At 45.1% G+C, this 25,914-nt stretch overlaps 1 protein-coding gene across 2 annotated transcripts in view; it reads left to right on the top strand.

Moving 5' to 3' along the window:
- The window catches only part of IGSF3 (immunoglobulin superfamily member 3), a 117,122-nt gene that overhangs the window by 50,694 nt on the left and 40,514 nt on the right, over positions 1–25,914 (top strand). For both annotated transcript variants that reach the window (XM_083498563.1, XM_083498562.1), the window contains exon 4: positions 22,826–23,236. In XM_083498563.1, the coding sequence (XP_083354689.1) occupies positions 22,826–23,236 (411 nt within the window). The remainder of the gene's footprint in view (positions 1–22,825; positions 23,237–25,914) is intronic.

The raw sequence follows: 25,914 nt of genomic DNA, 5'->3' as shown, positions 1-25,914 counted from the left end.
AACAGAGCCAATTTATTTAGCTGGATATAGATCACTAGAAGACACTTAATTATGGTGCAAGTTTAGCTTTCCCTTTCTGTGCTTCAGCTGTCAGAACTGGCTGCTAGCTATGAAAACTCAAGACTTTAAATATCCCACAGCTAAGCTTGATAATCTCTGTCTTAACTTTTGTCCTTTGATTCCTCAACATATTGTGGTTTTTGGTGGTTGCGTTTTCTGTAGTGCCAAGAGTGTGGAACCCGTGGCCCTCCTGATGTTGCTGGACTCCAGATCCCATTATTCCACAAGTATGGCCAATGTTCAGGGATGATGAGAGTCATGATTTAGCAAACATCTTAGAAGGCAACAGGGTCTTGACCCCTGTTACATAATCATATTTGGAAGTTGGAAATCTAAGCTAAAATTATGCTGTCTTTGCAAACAGGCTTGGGAGAATTTTCATAGAAGCACTTGTTTCATGTCAACAATTTTGTGTGGGGGGGTACTTCTTTAAATAGCATCTTTCTCTCAAAATGATGCCTTAAGAGTTCGAGAAGATAGGTTGATCCTAAGTTTCAGTATCATAAGATACAGAAAGAGAGAGAGAGAGAGAGAGAGAGAGAGAGAGAGAGAAAGAAAGAGAAAGAAAATTATCCATAGTACATACCATGCAAATTTTATAAGGGTCTCTAATGATGCCCTTCAACTTGCAATCCTAAGCACACTTACTAGGTGTAAACCTCATGTAGCACATTCCAGTGACAAACATCTAAAGGGTTGTGCTGCAAGTGTTCTCCCCCCATACCCACTCCCCAAATTTAAAAGCTCCAACTGAGTTTAGCCTTTCTTAAGGCACCCAAATGTTTTGAATGCATTTTCCTGTACATTTTCTAGTGTTTTGGTGCCCAGGACTGTATACAGTGTTCCATTATAAATTTATATTAAGGCATCAAGATACTGACTGTTTTATTTCCGAGCTATCCCACGCAATCACCAATATAATTTTCTTCGTTAGTCACTGCCAGTTGAGATCACATCAGTATGCATGATAAGTTACTTATATTGAGCCACATTTTCCATTTGGTTGCCCACTCACCCAATTTGGGGAGCTCCTGCTGCAGTTTCACTAGAATTATTTGAGGTCATCTGCAAACTCCTAATTCCTGAACGCTAATCATCTATGATTAAACAGTGGTATATTTAGAAGGTGCTCCTTCAGATAGTCTGGCCCCAAGCTGTTTGGCACTTCAAACATTAAAACCAGCGTGTTGAATTTGGCTCAGAAACAAATTGAATAACCAGTGCATATCGTTCAGTGCTGGCATAGTATTATCATATATACCAGTTATATAGCCATTTAACTTGGACAAACCTGAAGCCAATGTGATTATAATTACCTGGATCTCCTCTAGATCCCTCTTTTTAAAAAGCTATCATTCTATCCTCTGGTAAAGGTACCCCTGACAGTTAAGTCCAATTGTGAACGACTCTGAGGTTGCGGCGCTCATCTCGCTTTACAGGCCGAGGTAGCCAGCATTTGTCAGCTTTTAGGGAGCCTCATTTTAGTAGTTTTCTTAGAAGATCAACAATTCCGCTAATGGAATAGCCTCATATCTTAGGAATTTGCCTGTACCCACCTATTGGCGTTTATTTACCAAAGCTAGATTAAATGTATTTCCTTCAGAAGTTTTAAATGGTAGACTGAGAGGCATCCCCTATCAGCATAGGCTTTATGTTCTCATGACGTTGATTGCATGAACCGTATCTGCATTCTGGGCAGTACGAGCAAGCAAGGGATCAACTGATCATACCCTTACTAGCAAATTTGCCGGGAAAATCTGAAACCTCCCATATTAACTGTAACTTGTTTTGAAACTGTTCTGTGGATCTCTGTGTGTGTGTGGATGTGTGTGTGTGTGTGTGTGTGTGTGTGTGTGTGACATGGGTGGTGTTGTGGTGTAAACCACTGAGCCTTGGGCTTGCCGGTCAGAAGGTCAGCGGTTCGAATCCCCGCGATGGGGTGAGCTCCCGTTGTTCGGTCCCAGCTCCTGCCAACATAGCAGTTCCAAAGCACATCAAAGTGCAAGTAAATAAATAGGTACCGCTCCGGCGGGGAGGTAAACGGTGTTTTGGTGCGCTGCTCTGGTTTCACCAGAAGCAGCTTAGTCATGCTGGCCACATGACCCGGAAAAACTGTTTGTGGACAAACGCCGGCTTCTTCGGCCAGTAAAGCGAGATGAGAGCTGCAACCCCAGAGTCGGCCACGACTGGACTTAACTGTTGGGGGTCCTTTACCTTTACCTACACACACACAATATTCCGCTAAACACCTGAGAATTTTAAAACCAAGAACTTGCTTGTTCTAACCAAATAGTAATATTTTTAAAGTCAAAGCCTTCATGAAAGAAGTCAGATATGACAAGGGTATGAAGTAAGAGAGAAATAAGTGACATCATATTATGAATTCTGTGCAGAAGTGTTATTTGGTGTGCTCCATGTGCAGCAAGTGTGTGTGTTTTTTGCGCTGAGTGTGCATGTGTAGTAAGGTAAGACAAAATGTCACAGTATTTACCATGTGCTGTAATTAATCTTCTTAAGCTATTTGTTAATGTTGCACCTTTTACAAGTCTGGCATTCTCTGCTTTCTGTAATGAGATAATCACTCAAGTTCTTTAATTAATCACAAAGCTGACAGCATTCCTTTTGTTTGGGCTTCTTGTTCTCTTGACTGACTTTCTGCTTCAAATAGCCACAATGCGATTTCCCCTGGAAAGTCAGTCATCCCTAATCAAGAGTGATTGAGTGGTTGCGAGAGTGACACCCATTAAGCATGCTAAGACTTGGCACATGTCCTGCTCTGACTCATGTCTGAAGTCTACAGGGCAACAGATGGATGGCAAGCCTCAGGTAGCCAGCAGCAAAAGCAAGGGAGCAGATTGCAAACAGGCAAGAGTTAAGACTGTGTTATTTAGGAGCCAAGCCAGCAAAGCGGACTGTATGCAAGTGCCAAGAAGTATGAGATTTGTGGGGAGACGGGGACCCACAAGTATTTCTGCCCATGACTGTCCCATTCACAGATAAAACAAGGGGATGCACTTCTTACATAAAACAGAGCAAACGGATGAGGAGAGCTAAACTCGTTTCCACCTTTCTCCCTATTCTCTGCATCCTGATTCACTTCTAGTAGCAGTGCTGGACTGAGAGAAGTACCTTCACTGTTGGAGGTAGTATGCTTGCGGGAAACTGCAGGAGAGGAGAGAGCTGTTGCATTCTGGTCCTGCCTTATGGGCTTCACATAGATGTTTGGTTTGCCACTCTGAGTACAGGATGCTGGATTAGATGAGACCCTGGCCTGATCCAACATGCTGTTTTTATGTTCTTAGGTGCTACAATGGAGGTCAGGTCCAGGGTATATAGCCCCTCCTTATCCAATAAAGCAGGTCCATCTCCACACCCTCATCTATATTAAATAATACATAAAGACCTTGCTGTATGCATGAGTGGGTAGATACATGCATTAGTACTCCACAACACTGAGTTTAGTTGGCCCCTAAGTCTTAGTCAAAAGCAGCAACAGTACTCTGTCATCAGTTCATTCTTTAAATAAGTAAGCCAGGTGGCGCTGTGGGTTAAACCACAGAGCCTAAGGCTTGCCGATCAGAAGGTCAGCGGTTCGAATCCCCACGACAGGGTGAGCTCCCATTGCTTGGTCCCTGCTCCTGCCAACCTAGCAGTTCGAAAGCACATCAAAGTGCAAGTAGATAAATAGGTACCGCTTCAGCGGGAAGGTAAACGGCATTTCCGTGCGCTGCTCTGGTTCGCCAGAAGCGGCTTAGTCATGCTGGCCACATGACCCGGAAGCTGTACGCCGGCTCCCTCGGCCAATAAAGCGAGATGAGCACCACAACCCCAGAGTCGTCCACGACTGGACCTAATGGTCAGGGGTCCCTTTACCTTTACCTTTATCTTAGGGAACTTCGGTATAAATGCTAAAGAAGCTTGAAAGAATATCTGGCTTGCATTATCCTGGCAGGAGAACAAATTAGAAATTGTTGTCTTGTTGACTGTATGCCTTGGTTAGTAAGTTTCTGGAATGTGGTGTTCATGTGGGGGAAGGGGTGTGGGAGAAACAGCAGATGAAGCTCTTCACAGAGTAGTTTCAGTGGGAATTTGCCTCTGTCATCTCTTAGCCTGCCAGACCATTTTGGGTTAACATATGCTGCGCTACCTTTTAAGGAAGGAGCTCTAGAAATTCCAGCGAAATGAGTAGCTGTGTGAATGATCTCCTCAGCCACATGTTTTGTATCAGATTGAAGTAGCTGGTGGACAGATTATATAAAACAAAGGCCTACTGTGTTTTGCACAAAAGCGTGGCATTTCATTTTTAACATGCACGCAGGGGCAATGGGGATGGCTGAAACTCTGTGTATCGAATTCTGGAAGGATGACGAATGATACCTTCACAAATTATTTCTACATGGTTGCAGATGTTCCAAGTCAAAAACAACATTCTGGAACAGATAAATCTGTACTCTCTGACAGTTGAGTTGCACTATTATTATGGGCCGTGCACAACCTGTACCCTGATTCCATTCTTTGCTTGCACTGTCAAGAATGGAAATTGCAACCTTCAGGCAGTACATCCAAAGAAAGCATTTGTGGAAGGACCATACTCAATGGTAGATCATTTGCTTTGCATGCAGAAGGTTCCAGATTCAGCATCTCCAAGTAGGGCTGGGAATGTCCCCATTGCCATTCAGTGTAGACAATGCAGAGCTAGGTAGACTAGTGAACTGACTTGGTATAAGGCAGCTTACTATGTTCCTGTAGTAGAGGTGCTTAAAAAACATAACCGATAAATCTCATTAGACTCATGTGCAAGAAGGCTTTTATAACTTACTGCAAGGGGGGGGGGGAGAAATTTACACTTAGACCAGGTAATTGCTAAGCTGCAGATCTGCAGAATACTAGCGTTAATTGGCATTGCACAGGAATAAAATTGTAGACTGTGTAAAAAAGTGGTCCCCCCCCCTTTGTGACATTGCAGGACTAGCGCTAAGGCTCATTATGAAGCTTAAGACAATTGGTCTGTTAAGGCTAACTTCCTCCTTTGTTTTTAAATTAATAGAACTTTTCATCTTTACTACTAAGATTGGTTGAGTGGTACAGCTCGAGATAAATGTAGGGAGTATTATCAACAAAGGTTGGCTGCCTAAGGTGGGAGAAGCAGGAAAGAGTTTAGGATACTCAGCTGTGCTTATTTAAAAATCATAGCAGAAAAGAACAGAACCCTCGTACTCACCATGGAATTTTTTTACCCGTCCTGGTGGTTCAACAAAAATAATGAGAATGAAGGAATCTCACTGTTACACAATAAAATAAAAATGTTTGTGGAGGCTGAGAAAGCCCTAAAACTAGCTATTGTAAAAGGCTTGTGTATGCTGCTTTTTTTTCAAGAACATTTTTTTCCAATCAATTAGGGAAAGAAAAGGCAGGGGCATTGGCTTCATTTTATTTCATGTGCCTCCAGAAACCAATTTTCAATACCATAACTATTTCTGATGCATCCTTTCCCAAACTTTTTATTTTATGGTAGACAAAAGCTAGTGTGGGCTGTGCCACTGCAATGAATCCTCTAGGAATCATAGCCTAGGTGGCTTATAAAATGAAGAGTATATTGGGTAGTGGCTGTGTTGCACCTCTCCAACAGTGTTGATCTGCTGTCACTATGATTATATTTCTTCCACCTAGAAGATTCACACACACACACACGGATAGAGGTGGCATTTCCAGGCTCAGTCCCTGGGAAGATTTCTGCCTGCACAAGATGGACAATTGATTTGGATGCTCCTCCCCCAGCTTGATATCTCTCATGTTTTATTGGGCATCTGCTCCAGCCACATGGCCAATGGTCCCAGATATTGGAATCTGTAGTCCAAATCGGCTATAAGTTGAGAAGGGATGATCTATATACACAAAACAAAGAAATGGCCAGGTTAGATATGTCCAACGGTCAAGAAGGCGATTTTTGCACCTGCTGTAGAGGGAAGTGGGCAGATGGGGCTCATCAACCTGGGGCTATAGCCCATCTAGGAGAAGGAAAATTCTGATACTAAACCTCTGCTGCTTTGTGGGATATCTTTGGGAGAAGTAAAGGCTAAGGAGTAAACCCTACACAAAAGCAGAGTAGAGTCCCTAAAATGGTTGGATGGCGCCTTGTACACCTCCTCCTGGCAACTCCTGCAGTCAAGCTGTTGCAAAAGTTTTTGCTCTTCTTTCCTTTGGACCACATCAGTGAGGCCAGTGGGGCAGGGAGGTCTTGTCGCCTGAGCAGCTCAGGACCTCTGTACACTTTCCAGGCTTGTGCCCTGGGAAGGTCACTTCGGTGCTGCTTAATGCAGCAGTTCGGCATCACCCCCGGAGGCACACTCCAGTGTCTCTTAAGACAGATGGATGTTGACAACTCTCCTCTGCCCTTCAAACCTCATCTGGCTGTAAAGTCTACTGGTGGTTCTATTACAGTAAGAGCTGCAGATTAATGTAATAGAAGAGAATGCTGTTAAAGATCCCATGTTCCTTGCTCTCAGAATCATTTTCTTACTTGCAATACTTAAGCAGGAAAAAGGAAGCTGCCATGTGTGTAGCGTAGTTTTATTTCTCCAACAGGTTGAATGGCATTTGGACTTGAGGTGCAAGCTGATATAGAGGCTAAAACAGGTTTTCTGTAATTTTTCTTTCTGTCCAGGAGGTTTATCTACCTTTGCTTGAAAATATCCATCCAAATCGTTTACACACTGCCCTCATTCCCACAAGATCACAGCTGCTTTTCTCCTCCCCATTCATTTTGATGCCGTGCTGTCATTGTTCAACTTAACCTGCCAGCTGAAGCTGGGCTCATGGTTTAGTGCTTTGCATACAAGCCACAAGCTGCAACTGAGGTCTCTTCTTACGTTATGACACCCAGAGAAGCAATTGAAAAAGAAATACAGTGGTAACTCTAGTTACGAACTTAACTCATTCCGGAGGTGCGTTCTTAACCTGAAACTGTTCTTAACTAGAGCCGTGATTTCGCTAATGGGGCCTCTTGCTGCCGCTGCGCCACTGGCACACGATTTCCGTTCTCATCCTGAGGCAAAGTTCTCAACTCGAGGGAACTCTTCCAGGTTAGCAGAGTTTGTAACCTGAAGCATTTGTAACCTGAGGCGTTTGTAACTCGAGGTACCACTGTACTTAAGCAAAAGCCTTCCTAAAAAGGAAGCTATTTAGAATGCAACGAAAAGCCATTAAACAAATAGCAAGGTGGTCCTACCTGGAGAGAAAGTTACAAAACATCTAGAATTCTGTTGCCAAAATCAGTCATCCCTTATCCCTCAGATCTCACCTTGGTCCTCTCAAAACCCTTTACCATGTCTTCCCTTCCCCTTCCCCTTCCCCTTCCCCTTCCCCTTCCCCTTCCCCTTCCCCTTCCCCTTCCCCTTCCCCTTCCCCTTCCCCTTCCCCTTCCCCTTCCCCTTCTCCTTCTCCTTCTCCTTCTCCTTCTCCTCCTCCTCCCTCTCCCTCCTGTACAAACACAATCTTGTCCTTAAAAAACTCTCCCTAGCCTTGTACCTTGAACTATCTGCAGTTATGATTTTCAGTTTTTCCAACTTTGGGAGCCTCCGTCTCCTACTGCCTTACGACTCCACTCATTTTCACTAAAACTGCCTCCCAGAACACAATATGATGAGACCTTTCAGTCCCCTTCAACCTTTCACCCTCAAACTGAATCATTTCATAAAGCCCCTGACTTAATCCCTTAGTCCAGGAATGGGGATCTTATGGCTCCCAAGATGTTGCTGGACTCCAAGCCCCATTAGCACCAGCATGACCAGTGAGCCATGGTGGGAGCTGTATTCCAGCAACATCCGGGCGGCTGCAGGTTCTCCATCCCTGCCTTAGCCCTGATTCATATTCATAGCTTTGCTTCTTACGTTCCTCTCTGCCCTGCTACATTCTAAATTTTGATTGCAAACTTGTAATAAATAATAATAATAATAGTGTTCCACATTCCCTCATCGAGGTGGAGAATAACAAATTATGTAATCGGTATAGAAAGGGGAAATTTTTTTTTTCTGAGTTGCCAAAATTGGCAGTGGGCATGAAGGAAGAACCCTCCAAGCACTGAATTTGTGAGTCAGAAAACTGTAATTGAGATAACATATGTTCATATCATTATATGTTGCGTTAAAATATTCAAGTTTTAAACAAAAATATTAGAACTAAAATATTTTAACAAGCTTACATTAAGTGTATATGCACTCTTCAGTTTCCCCCACCCCCAGTATTCTCAGCGTGATTTTCACTCGTCGTCTTCTCTTTCCCACACAAAGGAGACTTCAAGGACACACACCTTCTAGTAAAGCTAGCTAGCTTGCCATGTTTCTTATTAGAGTCAGCCATTTGTGCCACATTTGCATTAATCTTTCCTCTTTCAGAATGGACAGATCTTGTGAAAGTGTATGTAGGTGTGAAAGCCAGTTTCCTTGTTAAAGGGGTGTTCCTCTGTGGATAAAACACTGTAAGTTGTTTCTGGAGGGATCTCCTGCTGCTCAGGAGTGCCAACTTGAATAAAATATGGGGGGGGGAGTACCACCCTACCTAATCGATTACAAGATGTGGTGTGTACATGCCATTTGAATGGCAATGCCCATCACCTTTTTAGGGGGCCTGCCCCCGTCAAATACTTTGCGGGGGGGGGCACAAAGAGACCAGCCCTGTTAAGTCGTGGGTCGACATAGCAGCCGGCACAGCGATTTCTTCAAGTAGCTCTTTATTATGGTAAGCTGGAATAGAACTGACTGTGAACAGCTCAGCCGGCCTGTATTTATAGGCAGCCGGCTGTCAACATTGTAACCACAACAGCCCAGAGTTCCCGCCTAAAATAACTGGCGCGGACCTGAGTGAAAACTATCTACAGACCTGAGTGAAAACTATATACAGTATCCCCCTGTTGGCCCAGGGTGAAACTACACTACATAACACCCCTCCCCACCGAGATAAGGCGTTAGTTACAATCGTAATGGTTTCCTTATATACAGCACTACGCGTAATGGTTCAATTAGGCACAAAAGCATATCGGTTACATTTCCCATACTTAGACCAACAGTGATACCTGTCCAACAACATAGTCCTTTAAATGAGTTGGGCGCTTGGAAACTCTGCCAGACCGCCGGGGACTGGTAGCCAAGTCCGGAGGGCCACACAGTTCTCGCTGAGGCTGTGGTGCGACCCTAGGTGGCGTTGGAACCAACTCCCCTGGATCCGCTGCTGTGAGTGGAGCCTCCGCAAGTGGAGTGGTCTGAGTCTGTTCTGAAACGGCTTGGTTCGGCTCCACGCTGGCAGTTTGCGAGGGAGGTGTAGGTGGGGCCTCGCCATCTGTACGTGTCTCTTCTGGAGCCGCAAGCGCAGTTGGGGGCACCTCGGTAGTGTCCAAGTCCCCAACCCTGCGCCTAAGCTGGTCTATGTGCCGTCGCCACAAGCGTCCGTCTTCGAGTGCCACCTGGTACGAGCGAGGTCCAGTGACTCCCACTACTGTGGCTGGCACCCAAGGGATGTCCCCCACATAGTTCCGGGCAAAGACCTGGTTTCCTGGGACAAATGACCGTGGTGCGTTGGCACAGCCTGGGGGTTCAGCCACGGCAAAGTCTGGGTGTAGCCGGTCGAGCGGTGACCTGAGACGGCGGCCCATAAGCAGTTCAGCAGGACTCCTCCCTGTGGCCGCATGAGGGGTGATGTGTTGCACGAACAAGTATTCGGCGACCCGCTCATGCCAGTCTCCCCGGTCCAAGCGCGCCAGTGCCTCTTTTGTCGAGCGCACCATTCTTTCCGCTTGCCCGTTGCTGGATGGATGAAAGGGTGCCGTTAGGGCATGGCGGATGCCCAGTCCCAAAAGATACCGCTCAAACGTGCCTGACGTGAACTGCGGCCCGTTGTCAGAGACAAGGACATCAGGACACCCATGCGTTGCAAACAGGCCTCGCAGCACCCGGATGACAGCTTCGGTAGTGGTGGAGGGCATCAGGGCGACCTCCAGCCATTTGGAATAGGCGTCCACCACTACCATAAAGGTCCGGCCGTGAAAGGGGCCAGCCAGATCGATGTGCACCCTCGACCAGGGTGTCTTTGGCGTCTCCCAGGTGTGTCCCTTAGCTGCCGGTGGTGCAGGCCTCGACTCCTGGCACGCTTGACAGGCGGACACCCAGGCAGTGATGGCATCGTCCATATTAGGCCACCAGACGTAACACCGAGCCAACGCCTTCATTTTGACAATTCCCGGGTGGCCAACGTGCAGAGCCTCCAGGACGCGCTGACGGAGTCCCTGGGGAATCACGACGCGGTCTCCCCACAGCAGACAGCCGCGATGAGCTGAGAGTTCATGTTGTCTGGTTGCGAAGGGCTGGAACTCCGATGCAAAGGGCCCTTGTGGCCACCCCCTCCACACCCAGTTGAGCACCCGGCTGATGGTGCGATCCTGGGCAGATGCGGAGGCCACAGTGGCAGCCGATACAGGCGCTGCCGGAAGATCCTCAATCAGAAGGAGCGATGAAGCTGGAGCCGGGTCTTCCACAAATGCTGGAAGAGGGCAACGGCTGAGGGCGTCGGCATGGCCCATCGATTTCCCCGGGCGATGGATGAGTCGGTAGTGGTAGGCAGCCAGGAAAACAGTCCATCGCAGCATGCGTGGTGAGAGGACCGGTGGAGTTGGACGATCACCGGCGAGGAGGCCCAGGAGTGGCTTGTGGTCAGTGATGAGGTCAAAAGTCCTGCCATAGAGGTATTCATGGAACCTCTTTACTCCAGCCACAAGTGCCAATGCCTCCTTGTCGAGCTGGCTGTAATTCCGTTCCGTTGGAGATAGTGTCCTGGAAAAGTAGGCGAGCGGTGCTTCTCTTCCATCTGGAAAACGGTGACTAAGGACAGCACCGATGCCAAAAGGTGAGGCGTCGCAGGCAAGGACCAGCGGCCTGGATTCACTGTACTGTACCAGCACACTGTCTGAAGAAAGGAGAGCCTTGACCGCGTTGAAGGCCGCCGTCTCCCGATGACCCCAGGCTCAGCCACTGTGGCTTTGTGGGGCAGGAACATGTTATAAAAGTTCAGCAGCCCCAGGAATGCCTGCAACTCCGTTTTGTTCTTTGGAGTGGGGGCCTGCTGGATAGCGCGGATCTTGGATGTGGTTGGATGAAGACCGGAGGCATCGATAAGATAGCCCAGGAACTCTACCTGTGGAACGGCGATCTGGCACTTCTCCCTCTTTACCTTGAGCCCGGCCTCCTGGAACCTGGTCAGCACGGCACGGAGGCGCTCGAACAGCTGCTGGTGTGAGTCTGCAGACACCAAGACGTCATCAAAATATGGTACCACGCCCGGAAGCCCTTGCAGGAGACGCTCCATAAGGCTTTGGAAGATGCCAGGAGCCACACTCACCCCGAACTGCAACCGGCGGCAACGGAATGCCCCCCGGTGGGTGACGATCGTCTGGGCTTCAGCAGTGGCATCATCGACTGGCAGTTGTTGATAGGCTTGGGCAAGGTCCAGCTTAGCGAAGACCTTACCCTCACCCAGGGAATGCAGCAGGTGTTGGACAACAGGAACCGGATAAGCGTGCTGCTGAAGTGCCTTGTTGATCGTGCACTTGTAGTCAGCGCAGATTCTCACCGACCCATCTGGCTTGACAGGCGTGACGATGGGGGTTTCCCACTTTGCGTGGTCAACCGGCTCCAAAACTCCTTGGGCGATCAGTTTGTCCAGTTGTTCGTCCACCTTAGCCTTGAGAGCAAAGGGAACCCGGCGTGGCTTTAGCTTGATGGGGGCGACTTGTGGATCAAGGCTAAAGGAGATGGGCGTACCTGTATATTGGCCCAAGGTGCCGTCAAAAACCTCGGCAAAGTCTTTGACCAGACCCTCAGTCTCTGCGTTAGAGATGCAGTTGATGCCGGTGACTTCCAGGCCGAGGGCATCAAACCAGTCTAGCCCTAGGAGGCTTGGCCGCTGACCTTCGACCACCACCAACCGGAGCAGGCCCGAAAAATCCTTGAAGGCGATCCGGAACCGGCCAACGCCTACCACGGGAATGTCGTTTCCCTGGTAGTCTCTCGGGTGTACGCGGTGAGAGTCGAGTTGCCTTTTGGACACTCTGGGTACCAGTCTTTTGATGGTGCTCCATGACACGATGGACAGGGCAGACCCGGTGTCGATCTCCATGTCACATGGAGCTCCTTCAATGAGCACCGTGACGTTCAGCTTGCGTCGCGTAGGCGAGTCGGTTTGGCCAATCGTGGTTCCAGACGGGCAGCGGCAGTTGGTGAGAGCGAAACAACTTTCCTTGGCAGACTGGAGTGAAGACTTGGACTTGCGAGTTGATGAAGGGGGGGTGTCAGACGGAGCCGATCGGCAGACCTTAGCAATGTGGCCCCTTCTGGAACACTTCCTACAGATGGCATCTCTGAATCGACACTTGGCACGGGAATGGTTGCCTCCGCAGCCAGCACATTCCGGTTGGCCCTTGGACTTCTGTTGGAACTTCCTGCGCTCCCGCTTTGTCTGGTGCATGTCATCGTCTTCACTGGAGGATGCCTCCTCACTGCTGGCCTCTTCGTGATGCACCGGAACTGGCTCCCTAGCAAGACGCGGGCTGCTGGACTTGCGGATCTCCTGGGCGGAGCGTTCAGCAGCTTCTGAGGCCACAGCCTCCTCAATGGCTTTCTGTAGCGTGAGGTCTGGCTTGGCTAGGAGGCGCCGTTGCAGATGGATGTCCCGGACCCCGCAGACGATTCGATCCATCAGGGCATCGTCTAAGTCTCGGAACTCACAGTGCATTGCAGTCTGTCGCAGGGCGGTGGTGTAGTTGTTGATTGACTCCCCCTCTGCCTGGTTCCGGTGGTAGAACGCATGGCGGGCAGCAATCTTGGACGGCTTTGGTGCGTAGTGGTTGCGGAGCTTCTCTTGGATCGTGTCCCATGGTGTTGCCTGGACTGCTTCAGGCGCAACCAACGCTCGGGCCGTCTCAAACACCTCAGGCCCACAGAGGCTGAGGAATAGGCCCCGCTTCCGATCCTTTGATACTGCTGTCAGCTCGTTGGCTTGGAGGTAGCAGTCGAACCGAGCGAGGTAGGAGTCCCATGATTCAGAGGCTGGCGCAAACGGCGGTAGTGGCACAAGTGAAGCCATGATTCCGATGCCGGCGTGAAGGGCGATGGATGGAACACAGTGCTCTAGCCAGAACAGTCAGCTCTGAATTGGTTCTGCCCAGTGATTTCGCTCAGTGATTTCGCTCTGTGATTCAGCTCAGTGATTCAGCTCAGTTCAGAGGCTGGCCGCATCTGGCTGTGCTCTGATGTCCATCTATCCCATCCTCGTCGCCAGTGTTAAGTCGTGGGTTGACATAGCAGCCGGCACAGCGATTTCTTCAAGTAGCTCTTTATTATGGTAAGCTGGAATAGAACTGACTGTGAACAGCTCAGCCGGCCTGTATTTATAGGCAGCCGGCTGTCAACATTGTAACCACAACAGCCCAGAGTTCCCGCCTAAAATAACTGGCGCGGACCTGAGTGAAAACTATCTACAGACCTGAGTGAAAACTATATACAGTATCCCCCTGTTGGCCCAGGGTGAAACTACACTACATAACAAGCCCCTAGGAATAGGCTCCTAGGCTGCTAATTTTTCCCCCTTGAGAGCCTTTTTCTCCACTTGTTCATGGTGTACACCTGTCCATTTAAAAACATTTGGACACTTTAAGAGCCAAGTTCCCACATATTCCCACTGCCATCCTACATATTCCTCTTATCTCCAGTTTTGTTATTGAGGACTTAACCTGTGGTGACCAAAGCCATTCCATACCCATATAAGCAGACCCCTTTACCCTGAGGGGATTGTTTTCAGAGTAGCACCGCATTATTCAGTTGTTGTTGTTTTTCCTAACTTTTAGTCAATTAACAATGCCTTGATTAATTTTTTAAAATAGTAATAATAGATGTAAAAAAAGAAAGAAATCTTACATATACTGACCACTATCTTAAAACTTACATATGCTGACCACTATCTTAAAAGAGGTAGTATTCCCTTTTCCTTCGTAGGAATATCTATTTTTAGAAAATGCACGCGTTTATCACAGTACATATCATCTTAACCAAAGGCGAGCTTTTTTGTTTCAGAGTTGTTTCATATGCACATTTGAGACCATAAAGATAAGCTTTGGTGGATCAGACCAAAAGCTTCTCTACTCCATATTCTGCTCTCTTGGTAACAAACCATAGGCATATGGGAAGCCCAAAGGCAGAAAATGAGCACAATATCAGTCCAACTTGTCTGCCCCAGCAGCAGGATAATTAAATTAATTAGATTGATTAACCAACTAAAGTTCATACAACTAATCCACTAAGGTTTCTTTAATCGACTGACAGCCCTATTTAGGATTGAATATCGAAGGTTATATTGAGTTGGGAACAGGTAAAATTGTAAGTGTTGATACTCTGCCTCCCAATGCTGTTACCTATTTCAGAAGCTGCCTGGAAAATGGGCTGAAGCATGAAGCACAGATATTGCTCATCAGCAGGATAATAGGCAAACTTTGGCCCAAGAACGTTGGTTATGGGCTTGACAGATGGCAGGAGATCTTAATATGCCTCAGAGGTACAGACACTGATGAGGGGGAAAACAACATAATCTCCTGGGTGTGGCACATTTAACTATATGTCCAGTACATTACACAAGAAACTAGGCCATAGATCATTAGCAAGGTACTTTTATCACGTAACTGTTCATTTCAGCATTAACTAATGAACTGTGAGGATTCTCTCTCCCCCACCCCACCCCCCGTATTTCCTAGTTGAGAGACTTCTATTTGTATATCAAGGTAGGCATTGGAAAAAAGCCAGAATTCAAGCTGCATGCATTTATTTTCTCATTAAACATGCTTAGCTGGAGCCCTTGGGCTCTTGGCAAGTTGCCAGTGTGATTCGTGAGTGTCCCCATCAGAGATAATCATCTTAACTCCAGAGGAGGTGTTGCCAGTTTATGATCCAGTCCTGGCCCACGTATATCATTTGTGGCTACCACTGAGATAGCAAATGTTAGCTATAAATTTATCTTTTAATCTTTTATCCAAGAAGGCCTGGTGGCTATCTCAAAATATGTGCTGTCCATTGTATATACACCGTCTTTGCCATCCGGGTACATTCCAGATGTTTTGGTCCACAACTCCCATGGATTTGCTGGCTGGCACTGATGGGAGTTGTAGTCCAAAACATCTGGAAGGAGCCAGGTTGGCAAAGGCAGGTACGCACACAAACAAGCCTAGCTTCAAAGATATAATGCCCATGATCTTGCTCCTCTAGTGGGAGCATTCCAAACACATATTTGTATTCACCATAAACAGTGCCGTGAAAAAGTTCCAAATCTTGTTACAAAGATGATTATTTATTGCTGGTGGTATTGATGCCCAGCTAACTGTCCGCTTTCTTGGTGTTGCTTGCTGTTTGTTTGGAGCCTCGATTTCCCAGTGGAGCAGTTGCCTTATAGCTTCTGAGTAAGCTGTGTTTATTCATAGAAAGTGATTCCCCTGTGCCTTATACCTTATACCAGTTCGCAGAAAGCAGAGTCCAGCCAGTCTTGCAACAGATGCTGATCCATAGCCCCTTCTTACTGTGTTCATACTGTTTCCCCAAGCTTCCACCAACAAGGGTCTTATGCAGATTAGGGCCTGCTTCAAGCATCTGCTGTATTCTGGTGCCGTAATGTTTTTTAGCAGATTCAGATTATAATGTACTCTTGTAAATGCTGGATATGGTTGATTTAATTGTGTTAAATGAGCATGTGGATCAGGTATAGTGCATGACTAACGGGTTGTAACATCATGGGAGGAGTAACTCCTTCCAAGGCCTTGAGTCAGAAAGCTGACCTAATTTCCTATCTGAAAAGAAAGGTTCAGTCAGTTGCCCATCCCCCTTTTCCTCAGCCATTTGACCACATCCAGTTGCTTTGGCAGATGCATTTATTTCAGTCTAATCATTTGACACAATCATTAAAGCACAAACAAGGATGCTGTTGTGATCGAGGCTTTATCAGCAGTACTCCTGTACAGGAGCAGCCAATTAATTTTTATCCCCTTCCGGAAATCTAATAAACTACAATGTATTCTGCTGTAGCAGGACAGTAGAAATTTATAATAAACTGCAAAGTTTACTTCTGTTTGAAAAAAAGAAACTCTGTAAACTTAAAAGAGTAGTGTTCTTGGTTTTTTCTTTTTCTTTTTAAGAGCTAAAACAGTTGCTAATAAGTGAAAGATGCACTACCCTGCTCTTAAATGTGCCATTTAAATATTTGTGCTACAAAATAATCTGTGTAGTAAGTTTGGGTTCAATACAGTGGTACCTCGCAAGACGAATGCCTCACAAGACGAAAAGCGCGCAAGACGAAAGAGTTTTCCGTTTTTTGAGTCGTTCCGCAAGACGAATTTCCCTATGGGCTTGCTTCGCAAGACGAAACGTCTTGCGAGTTCTTGCGAGTTTGTTTCCTTTTTCTTAAAGCCGCTAAGCCGTTAATAGCCACTAAGCCGCTAATAGCCGTGCTTCGCAAGACGAAAAAAACGCAAGACGAAGAGACTCGCGGAACGGATTAATTTCGTCTTGCGAGGCACCACTGTAACTTGAGGCAAAGATTATCATAGTCTTTGTATTAAATAGTTACAACAATAAACTGTTTTCTTAAAAACAAAAACAAATTTGTATTAGTTTTTAAACAAATACAGTGGTACCTCCAGTTATGAACAGGATCTGTTCCGGAGGCCGGGCCACATCCCAAAAACTTCGTAACTGAAAGCGCCCTTCTGCGCACACATGTGGTTCGACTGAGTGCTTCTGTGCATGCGCGCATGGTGAAACCCAAAAGCATACACTTCCAGGGTTGCTGCGTTCGCAACCCGAGGATTGCGTTACCCGAAGGTAACGTAACCCGAGGGTCCACTGTATGATAACTATTAAACACTTACCCAGCAGTACATCTAATTGGTGTTTGTTTTATCCATTTCCTCTAGAGATACTTACACATTCAACAACAACTACTAGCTATTTGTACCCTGCCCATCTGACTAACTGAGAGCTTCTTCTGCCAGTCAGGCTCCACCCCCCCGACCATTTTCCAGGGATCATTTCTTTATTTTATTTTTTTAAAACCCTCCCAATGTTTCTTGTTAAGAAATGTCTCTAAACTACTCTCATTTCATCTTTTATTCTCAGAAAAACTTACAGACACCAACAGCCAACTATAAACTAAATTCTGTAGAGGAGAGGTTACTAGGAATATTCCAGTTGATCTGTGGCCAGTACACCACCTACTGTGTTCTCCTCAATTCCTAGATGATATTCAGGAACTTTTCTGAGCATTTCATGCCAGAGGGTCCTTGGAATAATCACCTTGCTGCCTTTGAAAAGCTGCCCTTCTTTTACCGACAGGTCATGCCTGCAGTTCCAAAAGTCCTATAGGCTTGTATCACAGCTGCTGCTGTCCTCTGGGCAACCGTCAAACTATAAGTTCTTTCAGGAGCCTATCATCATTCTCTTTCTCTGCTTTAATAGGGTAATTTATAGTTTTACGTGTGTGTTTATACGTAAATATATATACATATCCAGTCAGCCCCCCGGAATCCAGGTGTTTTGGATTTCAAACCCCATTGGCCCCTTCCAGCATGGCTGTAGAGTTTGCAGCACAAAACATCTGGAAGCCAGCAGGGTAGGGAAGGTTTGTATATATATAAACTATACGCTTTCTCAGAGAGCACTGGAAAATGTGGCTTTATTGATGGCCCAAAAGAATGTATGTTAAGGATTTACGGCTGCAATACTATACACACTTTGCTAGAGCAAATCCCATTGAATTCAGTGAGGCTTACTTCTGAGTAGCCAAGTAGAGGATTGTATTTCATTTCTCCTGTATAGAACTATAGTTTTTTCATGGTTCCTGAAGAGAAGCCCCAACAGTAAACATTCCCGTAGAAAAGGTTAATCTCCAATTGGAAAACTTGTCAGCAGATGATATACAGCAAAATTACAGGATTACCAATGTTTAAAAAAATTAATCACTGGGGGGATTAAAAACAAGTTAAAGCAACTTATACTAATTATTTCTCCCCCTCCCTCAGCCCCCACACGCTCACGTCTCTCTGACTCTCTTTAGACATTTAAAGGATGCTTTAATCTCTGGTATAAAAAGTGCATTAGTCATCTATATGTTGAAAGAATTCATAGGTGTATTTTATTGCAACTAAAAGCAGAATGAACTTCCATATCATTTATAATTCACCAGAGCACAAAGAAATGTAAGGTTAATGAGAATATGTGTTAATTACCTTTAACAAGTTGCACTTTCCTAATGTGTAGTGACTCTAGGAAATTCCTTTAATCGTTTTTAAGGTGGAAACATATTTACTTCTTTAGCTCTTGCTTCCCCTGTGTATGAATATGCATGCAAGGTATCCTTTCTCAACCCCCTTTTCCTGCACCATGAGTACTGTTAGGTTGTGGGTGAACATATCAGACGACACAGCGATTCTTCAAACAGCTCTTATTTATTTACAGGCCAGAACAGAACAGAACTGAAGGGTTCAGTCAGCCTGCTTATATAGAGCTCCAGTACAACGTAACTGTAACAATTTTCTAAAACTATCCAATCACTGAACGTCACTTTCGATCCCTTATTTGCATAACTATCTACAGTATCCCCCTGCTGGCCCAGGGTGAGAACTTCAGTACATAACAAGTACCTATACTGATTTTCATGTGACCTGTGTGGGATGATATTCCACTAGGCTCTTATTTGGTGTTTCTCTTGTTTTGTTTGCATGAATGTGTGCTTCTCACTAATCTATCTCATTCCTTCCCTTCTCCCACTTCTCTTCTGCGACTCAGCCATGATTGGCAGAGAGTTGGCAATGCAAAGGGGCAAGGTAACCATCACCTTCCCCTCCCCCTTATGGTTTGATTTCTCATCAGCCAAATTCTGGTGCAACAGTAAGCCATGAACCAGGGGGTTCTCAAAACCTATCCAAAGGTCCACATGAGATGGCTAAAATTTCCAGCTACAAAATGTTTGTGAAGGGGAGCAGAGGTTGAAGTTAGCATACTCAGCTGGCAATTATTGACATTTTCTTCGATGTCTAATATTTCTTTCAAAATTGCTAGATTCTTTTGTAATTTCCTTCTGGCAGGGAGTTCAGCTTTCTTAATGCTAAGTATAAACATTGGCTCTTGGAGGTATTGTGACTTAAGTCTCATTTTGGGCAGAATTTGCTGCTCTGTTGGGGGGTGCCTTTTTATTTTAAGTTTTCTCCCCACACACATGCCTCTCAAAGTATTTTTGTTCCTCCTTCTATTCTTTCATCTCCTTTCACACTTAACTTGCATGCTATTCCCGTCTTTTAGCCCTTCTCTGTGCTCCTTTCAGATTCACTTCCTTGTATAACAGTTTCCCTTTTTATCCTCTTCCTCTGTATTCCCAATTCTTTTTAATGATTTTCTCCATGCAAATGCGGAAATATATATACCATGACATAATTTTATTTATCTGGCTCTAAAATGAGGCTAATAATTCATATAGCGTATTTTCAGAGTGCACACAGGTTTTCTTTCTTGGGTGCTACTTTTATAAGAGATTTTTCTAAGGAAAATAAAAGTGGTTAGCTGTATTCAAAAAAGGCCATTTCTCTCATTTGTGTTAATTCCTTCTTGCAGTTTTACTTGAAGATCTTTGCTTAATTACAATCTTTTCTACCTTGACTCCACCTAGTGGTAACCTCAAACATTACAAAAGCTGTCAAACATTCTTAATGTGGACTCGGGTCTTTAATAGAACAGCATGGCCCGTCTCCCTCCCCTTGTCTTGTCTCCACAAAAGTACTAATCCTCCTTTCGCCTAATCAGACTGAAAATAGCAGCAGCATCTGTATTTTCAGCTTTCCTTAATATCTCAAGTGTTAAAGTGCTGTCTGGTTTAGCTCTTTTGAAGCTCGTGGTTAAAGGGGGCGTCCAATCTGCTCTGCTCTCCCTTTCCTGTCTCTTTCCCATCAAAAGCTTGCTTGCTGCCCATGTTCCACCTTCTCTGGTGGTTCACAAGCTTAATAAAGTGGGGACATCTTCCACTGAAAACCCATTCAAATGAATGAGAGCTGTCCAGAAAGATTCCTCAGCTCTGCCAGTCTTATTCACTTCAGAGGGGCTTGTGTCATGTTTATTAATTTATTTCAGCGTTTTACATATCACTTAACACTGTAGCTTCTGAGGCTATGAAATAAATACAGAGGGGAAAAATCAGTTAATAACCACAGAATCAGAAAAGCTTACTTTAAAAGTTCAACAAGGCTGTCTGATCTCAGCCTTGAGGGTGTTCTACAGAATTGGGCCACACAATACTGTGTTCTGGATGGGAAAGGTCCTTTGTTAGTCATATGATTTATCAGCCGGTTAATGGTTTTTCAGTTTATTTCATTGAAAGCAGATGACCTCCCTTTCCTCCCTCCCTCTGTCCCTAATGTACCTCCTGTTGTAGCTTTGACCCATTTAAACACTAATCAGGTGATCACTATTTAGTAGACAACTTGTTGGACTAGATCTGAGCCTTCCTTAAATACCATCAAATACAGATATGTATGAATGAGACTTGAAACCAAAAGTTTGCAGTGTCTTCAATCCTAATGGGAATGTTCCTGTTCAGGCTTCTGACCTGCCATTCTTTTTAAGCTGGTCACCCCACTCTCACTGGTTTTCCATTTATCTTTGATCTCCAACCATTCTTGCTGGGCTGGCGTTTTTTGCCCGGGAGGGGTTCCCCTTAACTTCATTCTTATGTTTTTAATGTCTTTCTGTAAATGCCGTGGTTCCCCAGGGCATGCCAGTACCTCTGTCTCGGTAGCTCCATTTTTGGTGGAATCCTGTTTGTTTACTTATTTTATCCAAACTTGTTGGTACTTAGGATCAGATTTTGCTGTTAGACATAACAATACAGTCATACCTTGGGTTACGAACGCTGCGGGTTGCGCGTTTCTGCTTATAGGTTATCTTCACAAAGGCAAAGCAAAGGGTTGTGTCCAAAGCAGTTCTGTATTCCAGGATGGAAATGTCTCTTGGGTTGTGGAAAGCCACATATTGTTCAGTTTTACTGTCCTTTTAATGTATCAGTCGAGAGATCAGTGAAGTAATACCATATGCTGCTGTACAGATTTTGCATCTGACTTAATTGATTTATTTATTTTCTTTAAGTTCGAAGCGAGTGTCATGGCTGCAGGGCAGAAGAGATCTAATCTGCTTTTGAAATTATTCATAGTTGGCTTTAAATATTATGTGAGAATCATGGTTAAAATATTGAGTTGCGGCCTGATGAATTTATTAATAATCTGGATAGGGGAAATGGGTGCACATGACACATCCTGCAAAGTGTAGGGAGAAAAGAAAACCAAATGCATCATATTCTGTTTGAAAATATAAATATATTTTTGTACACCAGAATTGGTCCCAAGACAGCATATCGCTAGTGTTTGCTGTTCAGTTACAAAATTAAAAAATACTCTATAAAGTTCCACTGACTCAAGGTGGATTTTGAATGTGTAAAAGTATCCCCATGGCCTAAGCTTTCTGTGACCACAGTTTACTTCATCAGAAGTGTAATCTTCAATAGCCACTCAGGTCTTCCAACAAGAAGAATCTTTGCTGATGCCATATCAGCAAGAAAATAGTGATGGCCTCAAAATCCCTGCATGCAAGACACAGCATCTGGAGGGTGCTTGCATATCTTCTACAGCCAACGCCATAAATTGCAGGAATATTTCCTTGATTTTGTAATTTTCTCTCTTTGCAGTAGCTATTTTTCCTATGAGTGCAGCATCTTAATTTTGCTCACAGGCATTGTTAAATATTGAAAGGACATAAGCAAAAAGGAGAGAGATTTGATCTCGTGGCTTTTTTGGAGAAAGATGAAAGAAAGAAAACCTAGCTAAGGTAGTATAAATGTTAAAAAGAAAATTCTGGAAAGAGATCCTTTTGAGGGTTTGAGAACATAATTGGAATTTTAAAGATTACAGTTAAGTTTCATAAAATCATAAAATAAATCTCTAAGAGTAAGTGGGCTCTCTTAAGCAATGAGGTGCTGTGTGCACACATTGGTTTAGTATATTGAATCATTTGCCAGTGGAGATATGCAGCCAGTGCTCTGTATTTGCTAACAGCTTTGGAGAAGCAGACTTGAGGATTAAATGTGGCTTGATATAAGATTGTCTCAGACAAGCTGTCCCTCATATCCAGTAATGCAAACTCTGGTATTCAGAGCCTTAGGAAGAGAATATAAGAGCCTCCTGGATCAAGTCAAAGACCCATTTAGGCCTGTATTCTGTTCTCACAGTAGCCAACCAGATGTCCATGGAAAACCTACAAGGAGACCCTTTCCTGTCCCTGCCACAGATGCCTGTAATCGGAGATGTTGGGTATTGATCCCAGGACTTCCCCCCGGGATGGGGAGCCTCCCACTGTTCAGTTGTTGTTTGGCTGCAGTTACCATCGTCTGTGGCTGGAAGTGACGGGAGTTGGAATCCCACAACATCTGAATGATCATGGATTCCACCTCCCTGATCTGAGGCGATAACAGACTCTCCTATTTGAGCTACAGTCCCACTGAGGGCTTTCCCTTTAGAGAGCTAAATGTGAAAATATCTTCATATTGCTTTGTAAAGTCTTAACTTTTATTTGCTGTGCATAATCCTCCATATAAGACCCATTAAGCACCAGATGTTAACTTTTGTCCTTTCTCTGTCTCTCTACTGCAGTTATTCCTGACTCCCTGAGAGTGACCTCAGAAGCCCAGACCCTAAACAAAGTGCAACATGATTCTCTGGAGCTAAAGTGTGAGGTATCCAAGAGTACCGTGCAGCACAGCCATATTTCTATCGCCTGGTATCGACGGAAAGCAGATGAGCCTGCCGTGGAGGTGATCTCCCTCAGCCGGGATTTTGTATTGCGTGCGGGAAGTGATTACACCCAGCGGCACGCCAGTGGAGATATCCGCCTGGATAAAGTAGGCGAGACTCAGTCCAAGCTTACAATCTACAACCTGCAGTCTTCTGATGAAGGCGAGTTTTACTGCGAGGCAGCAGAGTGGATTCAGGACCCTGATGGCACTTGGTATGCAATGACCCGCAAGCGCTCGGAAGGCACCATGGTCTATGTGGAAGGAACTGGTTAGTGTGTCAAGCTTCTTTTTTGTTACCTCTCTCATAGACTGTAATATTCTTTGTGTTTTTGCAGCAGTGTTGGGAAGGAGGGAAGTGGAAGGAGAGGAGAAGGTGCTCTAATCATTATGTCTTAGAGTAGTCCAGTTCACATGCAGTATTGAGTTGTGGTCTAGTACTATGTGGATGAGTGAAGCATCCGGCTCCCACACCATCACCTTCTTTGCAATTGGAAGAGGGATTTCTGCTGAGAATTTAGATTTCAAAAAGTTTTGGTTTAGCATTACCTATGTGCTAGGTGTTGTGGTTTATAACAAAACAATTTACCGGTACTGCTAAACTACACAGTTTCATAACTCAATGGTTTGAAGTTGGCTTATTGTGAAATAGATCTGTTGGTTTAAAACCAAGATCCTTGTTTTTTTGAAATTGAAACTTAACTCTGCAGATGTCTTCCTGGCTGTGCTGGAGAAGGAAAGGGGAGGTGGGGATGCAGCAGCCTAGTCCTTCACTCTACCTTGGAGGGAGGCCCATCCATGTATCACTAAACCTGCCTCTCCTGGTCTTGGTTCCAGAATTATTGCAACCCCCATCATCCCCAGCAAGCATGGGCTTGTGGTCAGGGATGATGGGAGTTCTAGTCCAAAACAGCTGAGGATCCAAGTTTAAGGAAGGCTGCACTAAACCATGGCTCAGCGTTAATGTTTGAATGGATGTTGGGGCTGGAGTCAGGCGTAGGTCAGCAACAAAAGCAATATTCACCCGAGGCCAGTGAAGTTAATTCTTTATTCAAGGAAGCAAACCACAGTTCCAGCCTAGTGGTCTCAGCAACTCTTTCTAGGAGGTCTTGCCCCAATGAAGGAGTTGTGAGGACTGAAGGTCCCCACCTTCCCAGGAGCCCAATAGGACTTCTCCTCTCTAGGGTCTTTCCCACACAGTTTCAGGCCGTGTCTGCACACAACCACCCTCTGCTTTGCTCATTTCATATTCTAGGAGGGCGGGGAGAGGGGAGGTGTTCGCAGCAGGAGCGGGAGACTCCCTGGCTTCTTCAGCATCTTGCCTCTCCTGGCTCCACTCCTCTCCAGCCCCCACTTCTGCCTCAGAGTCTGAACTGTACTCTTCCTCAGCTTCTTCCTGTTCACTAAACCTTGCCTTCTGCTTCAGACATCTCCTCCTCCCAGTTTGCTCCATCTCCCTCTGATCAGCAGTCTTCTCCCTCTGACCACTCATCTTCATCCCATCACCAATCCCTTGGCTCTGAGCCTTCTTCCCCTGGGGTTTCCCTAGAAGGTTCTACCACTGCTCTGCATCCAGCCAGTCCATGACAGTGAAGCTAGTGGGTGCAATTTTGTGGGAAAGACTCATTTACAAGGAAATGTTTGATAGGCTGGGACTGCCTTGCAAGTGACTTAAGTTCCTGGATGTCATTTTCTGCCAACAGATACTGAGAGCATTTGATTATTGGCTGAATAATTTCTTCAGGAAATGTGAGTGGAGCCCTGAAGCCATGATCATTCATTTTTATTTTTAAACTGGTGGTGCATGAGTAAGATAAAGCTTTGGCACACCAAAATCTCTCTTTCTCTCCGTTTACCATTTTCTGAGCCCTAATTGGTTTGAGTTTGCAAAGTTAGGCCATCTGGGGTGAGTTTACACAATCACTTTTATTGGACAATACCTTCACATGATTTTTCTCTCCCTCCTTTTCTCTCCCTCCTTTCAAACAAAGATATTTGAAGAGCTGTATGAGGAGTCAGTCTGTTTTTATTAGTGAAAGAGAAGAGAAACAGTGGGATGAGAGCCATCTCACCTGCTGTTGGTCCTCTAATCATAATTTCTCATATACAATAGCATGACCCTAAGCATATTTTCCTTGAGTTAATAACATCCACTTGACTACCGCTATTTAGCCACCAGGGTTATAGGTACATCACACTAGTTAAAAGGCACTGGAGGAGTAACTAACACACACTAAGTGATATTTCAGCATGGTGATGTTATGCCTCTTATTTCTTAGATCAGAAGTACTGTTTTGGCGCTCCCAGTCCCTCCAGATTTGCTTTCTTCTCCCTTTCCCTAGTCTCATTTTTCTTCCTTCCTTTAATTTATCTTATTTCATTTACCTGTTCATTCTCTCTGTATCTGGCCTGTTAGTCTCTTCCCATTATCTCAGAACTCAGGCTCCTTTCTGATACTGCTTTTGAAAAGGATTTTGGAATGAGACATTCTACTTGCACGTTATTGTTGTTCCTCCCTCTGGTTGGAAGGAGCTACCAAGGAGTGTTGCTGATGTATCAAAAGGGCCTGCTCAATTAACGATACACTGGCCAGACATGACCTAGATATTTCAGGTGTTAGTAACTCTGAAAATGTATTAAAGTCTGCTTTTGAAAGTGCTTTTGAAAAGATGACAAGGAAAAGGAAACTGTTGAACAGCCCACATGTATTTTAGAGCAGACATACACTGATTGTATCATTGCAAAATAAAGGTATGTTGGCATTAAAATAATCACCTGGAGTTTTTGCAGGGAACTTCAGTTGCTGTTTGAGAAGCAGATTTGGATCTTGGGGGAAAGTGTAGTGAAAATAAGTGGTTTGGCAGTATAGCCTTGTCCACTCAAGAGTCAGCCCCATTTGGTTTAGTGCAACTTTCTTCCAGGTAATTAAGACTTCAGCTTTCAAGTATG

This window comes from Podarcis liolepis (genome assembly GCF_965112155.1).
Source record: "Podarcis liolepis genome assembly, chromosome: 4".
NCBI classification, from domain to species: domain Eukaryota; kingdom Metazoa; phylum Chordata; class Lepidosauria; order Squamata; family Lacertidae; genus Podarcis; species Podarcis liolepis.
This window is presented reverse-complemented; position numbering and strand designations above follow the sequence as displayed.